The following is a 13,082-nucleotide window of genomic DNA, read 5'->3' on the forward strand; positions in this document are numbered from 1 at the left end:
CGCTACTATGCTATTGACGTAAAACACCTGTACTTCTATTTTTTACATAGTATAACTAGGAAACTGGACATCTGTAACCGATACTAATTAGGACGGGATACCTATCTCACGTCGATCAGGGATGCGTTGCTGCGTTTTACCTTTTTTATTTTCTTTTCTGCGTTTTACCTAAAGAGCAAGTTGTAACGCCACACGCTACGAGTAGCACCCGTACTCTTTACCCTATTCCTAGATTCAGAATTATGTAAAGACGACCAACTATTTATTTATAGTTGACATAAAAGTAATGATGTTCATGATACGAGTAGTAACATTTTACATCATATTTCAGAGTATGAAACAGTTTTGAATTATGTATTTTTGAAATTACAAACACCGCCCTAATCTTAAGTTGTTTAAATAGTACTTATAATGTATTCCCTTAATCCTTCCTCTTAATCTTCAACAGTTGTTGACCATGAATGAAACAATCGAGTCATGAATAAAGTAGGTGGTAACGGTAGAATACTTTAACATAAAACCTTTCATGTACAACAAGGTATTAAGTACGCCTTTGTTTATAATTGCGAAATAATCTGTTCGATTTTAATAGAACCATTCCTCAAACATTTGACGGTAACTGTCGGCGCAAGAGACAGATTTGAGATTTGCTCATAATTGCAAGACAACAAAAGTGCGGTGTAAATCACGTGCGAACATTATTACGATAAACAAGGTATAGTCCGCGCCAAACTGCTAGTCCGCTCTGAAGTTGTTGTGCGCAGGTTTAGTTACCATATACTCCGTAACGTAAAGGTACACTAACGCAGCTATATACCCGTGGACGCGAGCGGGCAGCGGACGGGTGCCGGGGGGTCCCGCGTGGTCTTCATCCCGCTAATATCTGCAATTTGCTATTGTGACGCGTCCCGTTACTCGTTTCTATATTCGGATCGGACTAGCAGTTTGGCGCGGACTATATTCGATTTGATTAGATTAATTTGATCTAAACAAATAAATCAATTTGAAATTTCTGCTGTGTTTCTAAAGAACCTTGATTTTTTATGAATTAGTAGATAAGATAATTTGGGGTTTATGATCACAGCAAAATATCATGCTTGTTTTTTTTTTAAGGTTGGAGGAAATAAACAAGGAAACATACGACGTTACAGCACCTTATTAGTTTTAATGTAGGTTTTACGAAAATTCTTGTAATATGTGTAGGTAAAAATTCGTAAAATATTTTTAGATTAATCAATAAAACTTCGATGACATTGTGACTAATCACAACTTAATAGAAACCTAACCGAAAGGAGGACTTTTCGTGCTTCGCTGTACTTGGCCGTTGCACCCACGATTTGGCACTAACTACAGATTTGTTCGGTTGCGAGTGCGGTCTAGACAAGTACTAGATTTACGATGCCCGCCAAGCGTAGGAGCCGTTAGCCTTGCCTACAAGTCCCACTCGGCTACTAAATTAGTCAATAAAATCACAATTTGACAGATTTGTCAGATATTTTATCGATTGAATTTTGATGGCGAGAAAGTGTGCCTACTGTTTGTACCAAAATGGTTTTGAACAACAATTTCTATGGTTTATACGAAGTTTGATATTCAGACTTTCTAATAAAAATATGACAAACAGAAAAAGTTTCACGACATTGAAGTTATACATATGGACGTTAAACTCTTATCATAATATACGTACCACATATAAAGAAACGATGAACTTTTATAATTTATATTAGGCCTATTTTAAAAACGTATTACTAAGCAACAGCCCGCATCGCGATCGTTACCGATGGTCGTCGGCAGTCCCCAACGACAGTCGGCAGCAGTCGCCGGCAATTGTTATCGACCGTCGCCACCGTCAGCGACTGCCGTCACTGTCACCGCCGGTCGTCCGCGACTTCTAGCGACAATCGACGACAGTCGCTCGTATGACACGTCCCTTGCATGGACTGCCCGTTCACTACTGTCTTTAGCTGTTACACATTGTAAACTTATCGTATTAACCTACTAAGCTTAAATTATCCTTGTAGTAATAAACACAGTTCAATTTACAAAGCCAATTTCACTTCATTTAATGTCTACCGCGGTAACACTGTCTATTAATTGTAACGGAATATTTATAGTTTTCAGAGCGAATGTGTAGTAATCAAATCAACATGTATGTTTAAAATGTTATGTTTATTAATATGGACTAAATAAATTTAACTTCTGTTCTATGGAAATATCAATATGATATTCGCATGTTCTATGATATATAGAGTAAATTAGGGTTCCGTATCCAAACAATCGAACGGAAGCTTAACTTTTATTTTTTCGTAATAACTCGTAATTGCCGTGGTCGGCTTTAGGCAGGCTATACATAATCAAAAATTAAAATAAATTCCTTGAGTTTCTCTATAATGACTGGGGCTTTATATCTGCAATTCTCTGAAGGGTTGTTAAATTTCTAAAACGCGTAGCCTAACAGTCAAACATTCCTATACGCACGCACTTACCTAATAGTTTCCGCATTCGTGCTCCAGTACTTCATGGTTCAGGTGTTCAACGGATAGGTAGAAATGGCATGAAGTGATACGCGTTCCTCAGTCTTATAGAATACCGCAAAATTGTATTAAGCGCCTTCTAAGTTTTATAAAATCTGGCCAAAATTCTTCCAATAATATGATGGAATTACGAAAATCTTATAATTATAAACAGACTATAAGAAAATATTTCCTACTATTCGAAATGTTACTTTGACAGAATTATAAATTACTTTCAAATTGTGTCCGTAATACTTAGGCTGTCCAATCAGAAAATATTCTAATATATTTTCGAGAGAAAAGTGATCCGTTTAGATTCAGTAGAAAATAAGTAAAATACTAAAAGTATAATACGTATTATTGAACGAGATTTCTAAATATATCATACGCCATTTCTACTTACTACTAATACGGTATTCCGTGGAATCCTACCGTAGTCCGAGCATGACTACTTGTGAACAATGATTCTATTAGAAATAGCTTAGGGAAATTATGGCGTATCATGTCATACTTGTTTTTGTCATAATAAAATGTAATGCATTTTAAATTATACATTCGCCGAACATCATATAAATAGTAATAATAACAGTTATAATAAATTTCAAACTATTAACTGTTGAATCAGTATGATATAAATAATTCCGTTAAATTAAGGTAAGCTTATTCGCTGAATCATAAAATATCGGTCTTTTAAAATATGAAACTCATAATATGATTTTTTTAAATTACTTGCTCCTTAAACTTAAACTCTTGCTTTACACTTTTGCATGAAAATTACCTTGCCTTTTCCCCGTGTGTTTGGGGCTTATTTTCTGGTTCCAAGTTTAATTAATGACGTAATGCAAAGTCACGTTTTCTTTACCAAATATAACTTTTTCGCAAACAACTTTGTTTTTCCTGTAAACATTTTTCGTCTGGTTTAATTTCCAAGAAATAGTTTACAGTATTCCGTGGGAGTAATTACATATTATTGGATTTTTAATTGGGAATATTACTATGATAGCTGCTTCCGCGAAACCAATACAATGCATAAAATATTGCGTTGAAATGACCTCCTTTTGAAAATAATTTGTACAAATATTAACAAGTACGTTGTTTGTGTGGCGTTTACCTAATGTTTGTTCTGAAACATTGCATAGTTTACGTACAATAAGAGAGGTAACATATGAGCGACAATAAGCCAACACCCAATCGTCAGTTCGCGCCGGCGATCATCGATTGCGATTTGCAATCGTCGGCGACAGTCGTCGGCTGACGACAAAACACGACCGCCGTTTTCCGATCGTGTTTTGTCAACCATCGCTTCCTGTCACTGCACACGCCGCTGTCGCATGTATATTAGAGCCCTTAGATCGCCTTATAAAATACGAACAACGGAGCAAAACGAAGAAAAAGTTCACTTTTATCACGTGCGTCATTTTAGTGCGTAAACGCAAGTGAACCTACTATGAAAATATTGATTCATGTCCTATATAGCGAACCGATGATTCAAATATGTCCTGCGGTTTGATGTTTGTTATATTGTAGAATAAGCTTCCTTCAGCGACTTAAACTGCTTGTTTGTATGACTCCTACATACGAGTAAAAGTATTCGACAGAAACTCGAAGTATAATCATTAATCTTGGGTGCAAGTAAAAATGTAAAGTATTTAACGTACACCTAGTTATTTACACGGCATATAAACGAACGTACACACGTAAATAAATTATTATAAAATTACAGATATACACTTAATTTTACTTATTCGTTAACGAGTCACTCTCGCTTGTATTTCAAGAATTCCAAAGCCGCAAGGAAAGCCAGTTTTAAATAAAACATATCATCACCGGGTGAAGCTGTTAAAATGCGTATAAAAAGGCCACTTATACTAATTTTTACGAGCGCACTTAACGAACACGCGAGCTGCAGGCTATTACATTTAAGCTTTAAAAAAATTACGACATAGATCTGTCACTATCACTGTACATTCATGCAGATAATAAGAACGCCCCGAGTCAGACGATATCAAAGGTCGATTTATTGCGACATATCCTATTATTTGGATATGCGTCGGAACATGGTCATAATGAACCTACGGCATGGTGCAGTTATTGAATGTGTTTTAGTAATATTATCGTGTGTCTGCGATATTCTAGATTGTCAACGTTGTGGATAAAAGAGTTAAGATTTTGACGAATGCCAAGTTTCGTAGTATTTCCTTGAAGTATGAAATGTTTATAGGTACATTACATACTTTAAGGAAATACTTGTCTACAAGGAAATACGTCCCTTGATTTAAAATAATATTTGATATTTTCTTCGACATTTTATAAATTGACAACTTCTATATAGGTACCTAATACCCAATTTTTTGTAGTATCTAATACTAAATGAAAATTGAAGCTTGTATTGAAGTGTAATATTTTTCATACTTAATAAAACGTGCCAAGTTATTAATTAAACATTAAAAAATGTAACATTTTTACTCCATTGCAAAACGTTGTATATTTTAAGAGCTCCTTAAGATACTTCCCGAACTTGGCATTCTTTACGAAACTTTACTGTTGATGAATTGCATAATTTTTACCTCTTTTAGTATCTACACACTTATCAGACGCTAGCGCCACACATTACTCATTGTCCTTTTATCAGCAAGATGTTATTACTTATTCTTGACATTATAACGTTTCCTGCCTAACTGTTGTCATAATAATGATTGATAATTATTTAAATAACCCCTCAATCATCTGTTTGTGTACTATGCATGCCGTTATCATTTTTACGTTAATTTGTTTACTGCTAGTTTTCCTCTTCTGTTTCTATTTGGTTTTGTTTCTTGTGTTTATTTTCTCAATAGTTCAATGGCATTTAATCTTTAACCCGTTATAAGCTGCAGGTTTACGTTATAAATTTAATAAATACTAAATGACAATTTAACTTTAAGTTGACTAAAATATGGTATCGATGCGAATTCCTACCCCTTCATTACAATATTATTATGTTTTCGATTTGCTTTATTTTTTTCTCACAAAGCGATCAATTTATATTCCTTTTGAACGTGAAACGTGAACGTGGTCGTTTATTCTGTCAAATTGATATATCATTTCGTTATTACAAAATGGTCTACCCACGCTATCATTGTCTGTCAGACGCCTTGTTTCGTGTAACGAGTAGTAAGTATACTTACTTAATTCTACTTAGGCGTCTAGATTACTTCCTTATTCAAGAAACGAGATCATTTCATGCAATAACAATTTTAAAGGTACTTTAAGCCCTTCCTATTCTTATTTTTAAAATGTATCACATCACAAGACAGAACTCATATTATAGTTTTGTTTCTCTCAAATTCCTTATAAAATGACTATAAATTTTAATGGTCAAATAAGTTATCTGAAAGAAAATGATTTATAATCATCATAAAATATAAGTAGCAGAATCCTTGACACTAAAATTTTAACAGTAAGAATTCTTGTTAAAATTCCACTTTAGTTAGAAGTCAGCCTTATTGGAATTGGCTAAAACTGCGACCTCGTTTTTGATTGCCTGCGTTCCTTTTAAATCGATAATCATCAATATGTCTGTTTTGTTTTAAAGCTCCATCCAAATATAAAACCCGACCTGCGATTAATCATTCATTGCTCTTTTTATGAGTACTTACTACTTCCACATATAATGCTGATCATGCGTGTAGGTGTGGTCCCGTCGAACGATTTAAGTACCTTATTAAGGTAGTTTGATTACGCGATAAAACTATAAGTAACAGGAATGAGGTAGATAAAATTTAAATGGGTGACGTTGTAGTTTTCAGAAAATATTAAAGCAAACCGAATCTCTTAAATTTATGGCGATCTTTCACTAAGATTATTTTTGTTTTCATCCTACTGAATAATTTACCTTTGTTGTGATGTTGCGACCTATATTCTTAACGATAAATAAGTTTATGCTTGAAATAACGTCGTATTTTGTAGCACTACCATTTGATTTACAAGCGTCAATAGCAAAGTTTCTCTCCCACGGACCCAATTAACTTTTGTTTACAGTAAAAGCTAGCTTGATTTATTGTTCGCTCTTTTAGTGCCTGCTTTTGTTTTTTTTTCGACATAATTTTACGAGTTCTATGTATGTCATAACGTATGCGGTGTTTATTTTAGTCTGTCAACATTTATACTTGAGAAATTTTTGGACCATTTAGTTGTATTCCAAAATAAGAAATAATACAATTACTTGTTAACAACTATATAAAAGTTATTTTAACGATAATGAAAAATATAAATCTGAGTTATTCAGTGGAAAATTGTAAGTAAGAAATGTAATTAAGTAATTATACTTTTTGTTAAATAAATCAGTTTCATTAAAAAGTAAGAACACATTCCTGTGTACCGATAGCTTTTATTCTGGCTTCATCATGCTTTTGAACTATAGTTTCAGTTCATATCTTATCTACGATAATTCGAATACCAACGGAAACTTCAAAAGCAGCTTCTGAGATCAGTAATCACAATTCTATCTGATACCATGCGTTACGTTCTGCTAAAAATCGTAACTACAGCTATCGAACCAATGTAATCATAGACTCCAAATAATGCTTTGTAACGATTATTAATTATTGTAATAATAACGTTAATTAGTAAGTACTTCACACAACTTTACTATAATGCATATAGCGATAGTAATTTAGGGTCATTATTTATTAGTACCAAGAACTTATCGGGGCTTTTGTGTATTATCTTCTAAGTAGAATTTAATTTAACAAAACGTACGAGGTGTAACACTGCAGGTTTAATTTCATGTAAATAATTTTATTCGCTTTTATTAACTTAAGCTCGCATGTGTCATTTTATTATTTAAATAATCTATGTCAATATTTTCCTTGTATGACTGCCGTAGTTTGCTACTTGGCCATTTGTAGTTACCTATGCTTCCTGCTTGGTCGTTGGTTGCTTCATTGTAGTATCCGTTGTTTATTCTGTAAATACATTTCTGTCAATCTATTTTTCTCTTTCAATTATAGGAGTGCTGTCAATTTGGACACTGTGAAGCTAACGCGGGCAACTAATAGGACAAAGTGTGTGCAGTAGCTTTGTGAAGTCAATCTTACTGACTCTAGTAGTGCGTTTGGGGCCGTTGGCCGAATGAAGTCGAAAGTAGCGAAAATGAAATATTTGCCCACGGGCGGGCAAAAGGAAACTTATTCTTTGTTCTCCGCGAGAAGAAGACATATGAAGAAGCTTATGTACGTATATTTTTTCTTATTTTATGATCAGATGGAGAAGGTATTGATACGTAACCAGACTTAGCACAATGAAGAGGACATGGTAAAAATCTCTGTTTTTTAGAATTTCTCTATTTTACGATCTAGAAACCATTTTTTTAGAATTTCAGAAAATGTGGTAAAATAGAAAGATATATCCTGGAAAATATATATCATGGAAAATGATTCTTCATCATTGCCAATGGGTAAATCCTATCCTATAATGTTTTAATTATTTGCTTATTAAATAATTTCCTGTATCTATCTATACTACTATACTATTAATGGCATCCATTGTGGCATCAATTGTGGTGACAATTTAATTTGTCGAAGAGTTGCCATGCTTCTGGTTTAAATTCTCATGAACAATTCTTATGTCAATTATTGAGTTTACGCTTATCATGCTCGCCAAATGTCTGTAAGAATTCAATATTTTGTACATTCATTTATATAATATTGTTTACTTCTATCTACATCTACATTTGTTATTACTCATTATATTTTTAATTACTATAAATAACCGGTTGCTGCTACTTTACATTCCTTACATTTTTTTATTAAAATGAGTTGTTTCACATAGGTTTTCATTAACACAAGGTTTAACAATGGATTTACTTTTGGGACTTTTGTATTAAACAGTGCGTCCATTATGAGCGTCATAGAATCGCGAATGGTTACAGTCCTATGATGCACTTCTCTCCAGAATATAACACAGCTAAAGACATAAAAATACATATGTCAATTAAATAATACAATAAAATTAATCATATATAGATATATTTGATTTATATATATAAAATCTACAAAATCCAGAACTTATATAATGTAGAAAAAGAGGTGAAATGTCTTTTAAACTGGCAATATGCACGATCTCGCATGCGAATTACGAGTCCATGTATCGTCGCACTGCGATTTGTTACGGTGCGACTCTACAGTTTCAATCAAAAAAATATAGTAAATAAATTTATACAGTGCATGGATGGTCTGTACTTTAGGATCCCTTAGGCGGTTCTTACGGCACCCACGAGAAGAGAGTGGAAGGCCCTATTCTACTACGCCGGGGCCTCACAGCAGCTTGCCTTGCTATTATCAACTACTTACTATACTAACAAATTGGTACAAATGATATGCAAAACAAATTTGTTTTTGGGGTAAATTGGGAATTTTGAGACTGTCGCAGATTCTGTCCAACCATAACATATAAGAATGGATTCGTTCATAGGGCAATTTTTCGACTTTAGTCAAATATAGTTCCTACTTGGTTTCTCAAATACGACATACATTTACATAGATATGTTTCTACGAATAAAAAGTATTAAATCTTACATCTCTATTGAAGTTCAATCCATTAGATTGCATTCGTTGATATGGGATTAGTTTCACAATATAGTAGCTGGTTGGTTCAGACTACAATGTTGGCTCCCGTTAGCTTAGAGATGTTTAATCATGATGGATGAAGGAGTCCGTATCGAGCAGCGTTACCATTGTTGTTAGATGTACCTTACAGATGTCTAGTACAGGTTTCAGTTCCCACAAAACTTAGGTAATGTAGCCTCACAAAATTTATACTGAATTGTGTCAGTGAATTGTCGAAAATTTTGTAATAGGGTATGATCCAACTATCTTAACTAGAGATACTTAAGCTATGTCTGCTAAGAAGGTTACTGTCGTCAATAAATTTGAGTGTTACAAACTATTACAGTCATAATTAAACTTGATGAAAAAAATTGCTTCACTAAGGATAACATGTAATAAATAAGCAATTGCCTTGATACACTTTTTAAATCCAAAAAAACATACAACTTAGCACATGAAGTCCTTATTTAAAAAAAATGTAATAGAATTAAGAAGTAGCTAATAGTAATACAACCGTACAAAACTTCGAACTTTACTCTAAGTTAAAGCACCTGTTACCAAGCAGGCTTGTAGTTCCTTCAGGATAACACGAGTATCGATCCAGTACGTTCAGGAGCCACAGGTCACGAGTCCAGAGCAAACTTTGCAACTCGTGCCTAGTTTGAAGGGCAAATATAAGTGTTACACGAGACGACTTCAATAAATCGAGTTTAAATGTTTACGACTTTTGTTTGTGGCTATCAATTTTTAAACGAGCTTCCGTCATCAGTCTGGTTTTGTTACATTCACGATTTTTGGTTTGTGAAGGAACCCCAAAATCTCAATAAAATAAGTAATGGAATTTAACAGTCCATATCACTTTTCGTAAAACATGGTTAAATTTTTGCGAAATTCAAATGTGGTAAATCGTTAAATGTTCTTATGGCAAACAATATTGATCTTAAATATGCACGTTTTCAAATGTCTATCTTATGTATCTACAACCTGTCAGTATTGTGAATCTCCGTGTGGATTACCACTGATTTAATAAAAACAATAAAACCTTTGTTTAAGTATAATTCTGTAAAAATCTTCTTTAGATTAAATATTGACTTACTTATAAATGATTCTGTAAACTTCTTCTTTAGATTAAATATTGAATGATATTGATATTCCCAATATTCTCATAGCAAAGACATTGCACTTGTGACATAGAATGTCGGATACCTGCAGTATCTCAAGTCGCCGCGTGAAATGGGAAATCTATGATCTATTGCCCTGATATCTCTCTCAAAGGTATTGTTTCGTTCATTGGGAAGATTTATTAGCGAGGAAAATGTACTGTTTGTCCGCTAAGCTCGATGAATAACTTAGCTACAATACTGAGAATACGTTTTCGAGTTCATGTTAGTTGATTTGAAATTCTTAAAATTGGTAACGTCATACCGACGATATAAAGGCCGGCATTGTTTTTGTCCTATATAATTATATATTGTGTTTTTATGTTAAGATAATTGAGTGGTAAAATGACTACTTTAAAGGTCCTTTTGGTTGCTGAGTTTGAATATGGTACAGAAAATTGCGGAGCTTAAACGTTCTTCAATATTTCACTGAAGATAAGTGGTTAATGCCGCACATGGAAAATGACAAACTCTAACTAAATTCTACCTGAAGCCGATTACAGTGCTTAAGCAGATATTCCAATGTAATACTACACTGGCATGCTAGGAATCAAAATAGGCCAAAGTACCTCTATTTTTGGACAAAGGAAATATATTTACATATTTACAAGAAAATCCATTTTAACTATGTAGAAATGAATGGCAAACGAGCACCATGTTAGTATTAACTGCATCACAAATATTCCAACATTCTTTAAAAGTTCCTTCTGGCATAAACGTTTAGAAATGTTTGCTCAACTATTTTCATATATGGAAGAATTTATGGGTTTTGTCTTCCTGTAATGTGCTTAACATTTTTACAAAAAGCGGTCGATTTACCGGTACTGTGCTGATCTAGGCATAAGTTTTTCAAAAGTTACATGTGTGTACAAAATACAATTACTTTTTCGCTAATTTGCTTTTTCTTCGATCAATCTATAACATTTTATATACCTAATAATATCATCAATTTTAATGTTAAAGTTAAGACGCTTGAATTAACAAATCTCATTACGTTAATGATCTTCGGATTACAATTCAAAATCTTCAACTTACTTTGAATGGACTAACCGCTTAATCTTTGGGTGAAAGACATTGGAACATTGAGCCTGGTTTACACAATTTGAAAAAATGTAAATAAATCAAATTAAATAGTATGTGAATGAATACAAGAACTTTGCAAGATCTATGTAAGTATAATCTACAGAATAACAAAATATTTTTATATTCAAGCGGTGAGTTGATGAAGCGATGGTTATTATTTTCTAGTGTTTAAACTCGATCATCCGATACGATAAATACTTTTACCCGGTAGAAATTCCTTTGTCGCGGACTAAGCGATTAACTTTCTTCCTCCAGTATCTGATAATTTAAAAGTATTCAATAACTTCACAAGATTGAATAATAAGACCAGTGAATAAGCATCTTCTATGCAAGTGATTCAGTGATTCGTAAAAAATAAGTGAGATCGCAGTCAAACTAGATGATCATAATATTGAAAAGTAAGTTGCAAAAAATGATCTCGCATTAGAGAAATTGCGATTGTGAGAACAGGCATTAGTATGAATGGAGCAAACGACTTAGCCAGGTCATTATATGGCTTAGCTAAGTCATTACAGCTTAGCGAAGTAGTTATTACCCAGTTGGTCACATTTAAAGTGACGTCGAGAGGATCAATGAAAATGGAGAGATGATACTTTGGTTCTAATTTATTCTAAAAGATTTCAGTTCTATTTTGATTCATAATTGTTTCGCAGTATCTTTTGTATAATAAAAATACTTCCCAGTTTGTTTTTTAAAGTTTTACTTTAATTTATAATCTATGAATTAAAGCATAATTTCTCATGTCTAAGATTAATTGCTTGGTAAATACTATTACATCTGAAGGTCATTTGAATTTGAAAGTTCAGCAACGATCTTTCTTGTGATCTTACTTACGGTTATGCGGGTTACTTAACTTTCATGTGACATACTAGACTATTGAATAAGTCTTCTTACATAATATTTTACTTATTAGTGCAAAGGTTGAAGTTGTACAGAAATAATATCTGTACAACTTCAACCTATTATATTTATTTTTAGGGATCAATGCTCAATATTTATGAATTTTATCTACACACGGAGGAAATTATTTATTAAACATTTTGATAACAACGAGCACGTGCGTCTAAAACAGCACAAATTATTAGGAAAGACCCAAAGCGTATAACACCTATAATTATGAATGGGGATCGCGAGCACATAAACGCAGATAATGAATAGTTGGTACATTACACTAATAGCCGACGTATAATGCTAATTACCAATAAATGCGGGTCACACCGAACCGCCAATTTGCAATGTGTTGGCCCGTGCGCACATCAAATGCCATCGTGTAACGGCACCTGCTAAAGCTTTGCTCACACTGGAAGTATTTTTTTTTTACCCGGAAGGTAATGTTTTAAAGCGTTGTATGTATGTACGTATGTCTGTATGTCGTATTCTTTAGCACGCCCTGCAGTACAAACGGCTCGACGGATTAATATCTGACGTGTCTTTGGATGTGTCTAAATTGTGGGATTAAGCAAGCTACATTAATTTTCTTGTTAATTAATTATTTTGAAGCAGGCGTTTTTTTGCTTTTATAATAGTAACTAAGTATTATTAAAAATACCACATACGCGAATGCCGTCAACCAGCTGGAAAATGGTCACTGACGTCATTGGAGATCTATAACGGTCATCAGTTAGAAGTGGAGTGTTACTTGAGGTCGGTAACAAGTGCGTTTTGCTCTGTGGACTTAGTTCTAAAACCTTGTAGAAGTGTATCTTCTGTGCTACTACCTTTAAACCAGAATACAGCAG

The 13,082-nt window shown here is 33.5% G+C and overlaps 1 protein-coding gene across 5 annotated transcripts in view; it reads left to right on the plus strand.

The window, feature by feature from the left end:
- RapGAP1 (Rap GTPase activating protein 1) overlaps positions 1-13,082 on the plus strand; it is a 383,574-nt gene that overhangs the window by 200,984 nt on the left and 169,508 nt on the right. For 3 of the 5 annotated variants that reach the window (XM_073088857.1, XM_073088860.1, XM_073088861.1), the window contains exon 2: positions 7,505-7,726. The exons of the other annotated variants lie outside the window; for them this stretch is intronic. In XM_073088857.1, the coding sequence (XP_072944958.1) occupies positions 7,626-7,726 (101 nt within the window). In that variant the 5' untranslated portion in view covers positions 7,505-7,625. The remainder of the gene's footprint in view (positions 1-7,504; positions 7,727-13,082) is intronic. 5 annotated transcript variants of the gene reach the window in all.

The sequence above is a fragment of the Epargyreus clarus genome, unplaced genomic scaffold, assembly GCF_041222505.1.
Source record: "Epargyreus clarus isolate Ecla_fem2 unplaced genomic scaffold, WU_Ecla_fem_2.2 ptg000027l, whole genome shotgun sequence".
NCBI classification, from domain to species: Eukaryota; Metazoa; Arthropoda; class Insecta; order Lepidoptera; family Hesperiidae; genus Epargyreus; species Epargyreus clarus.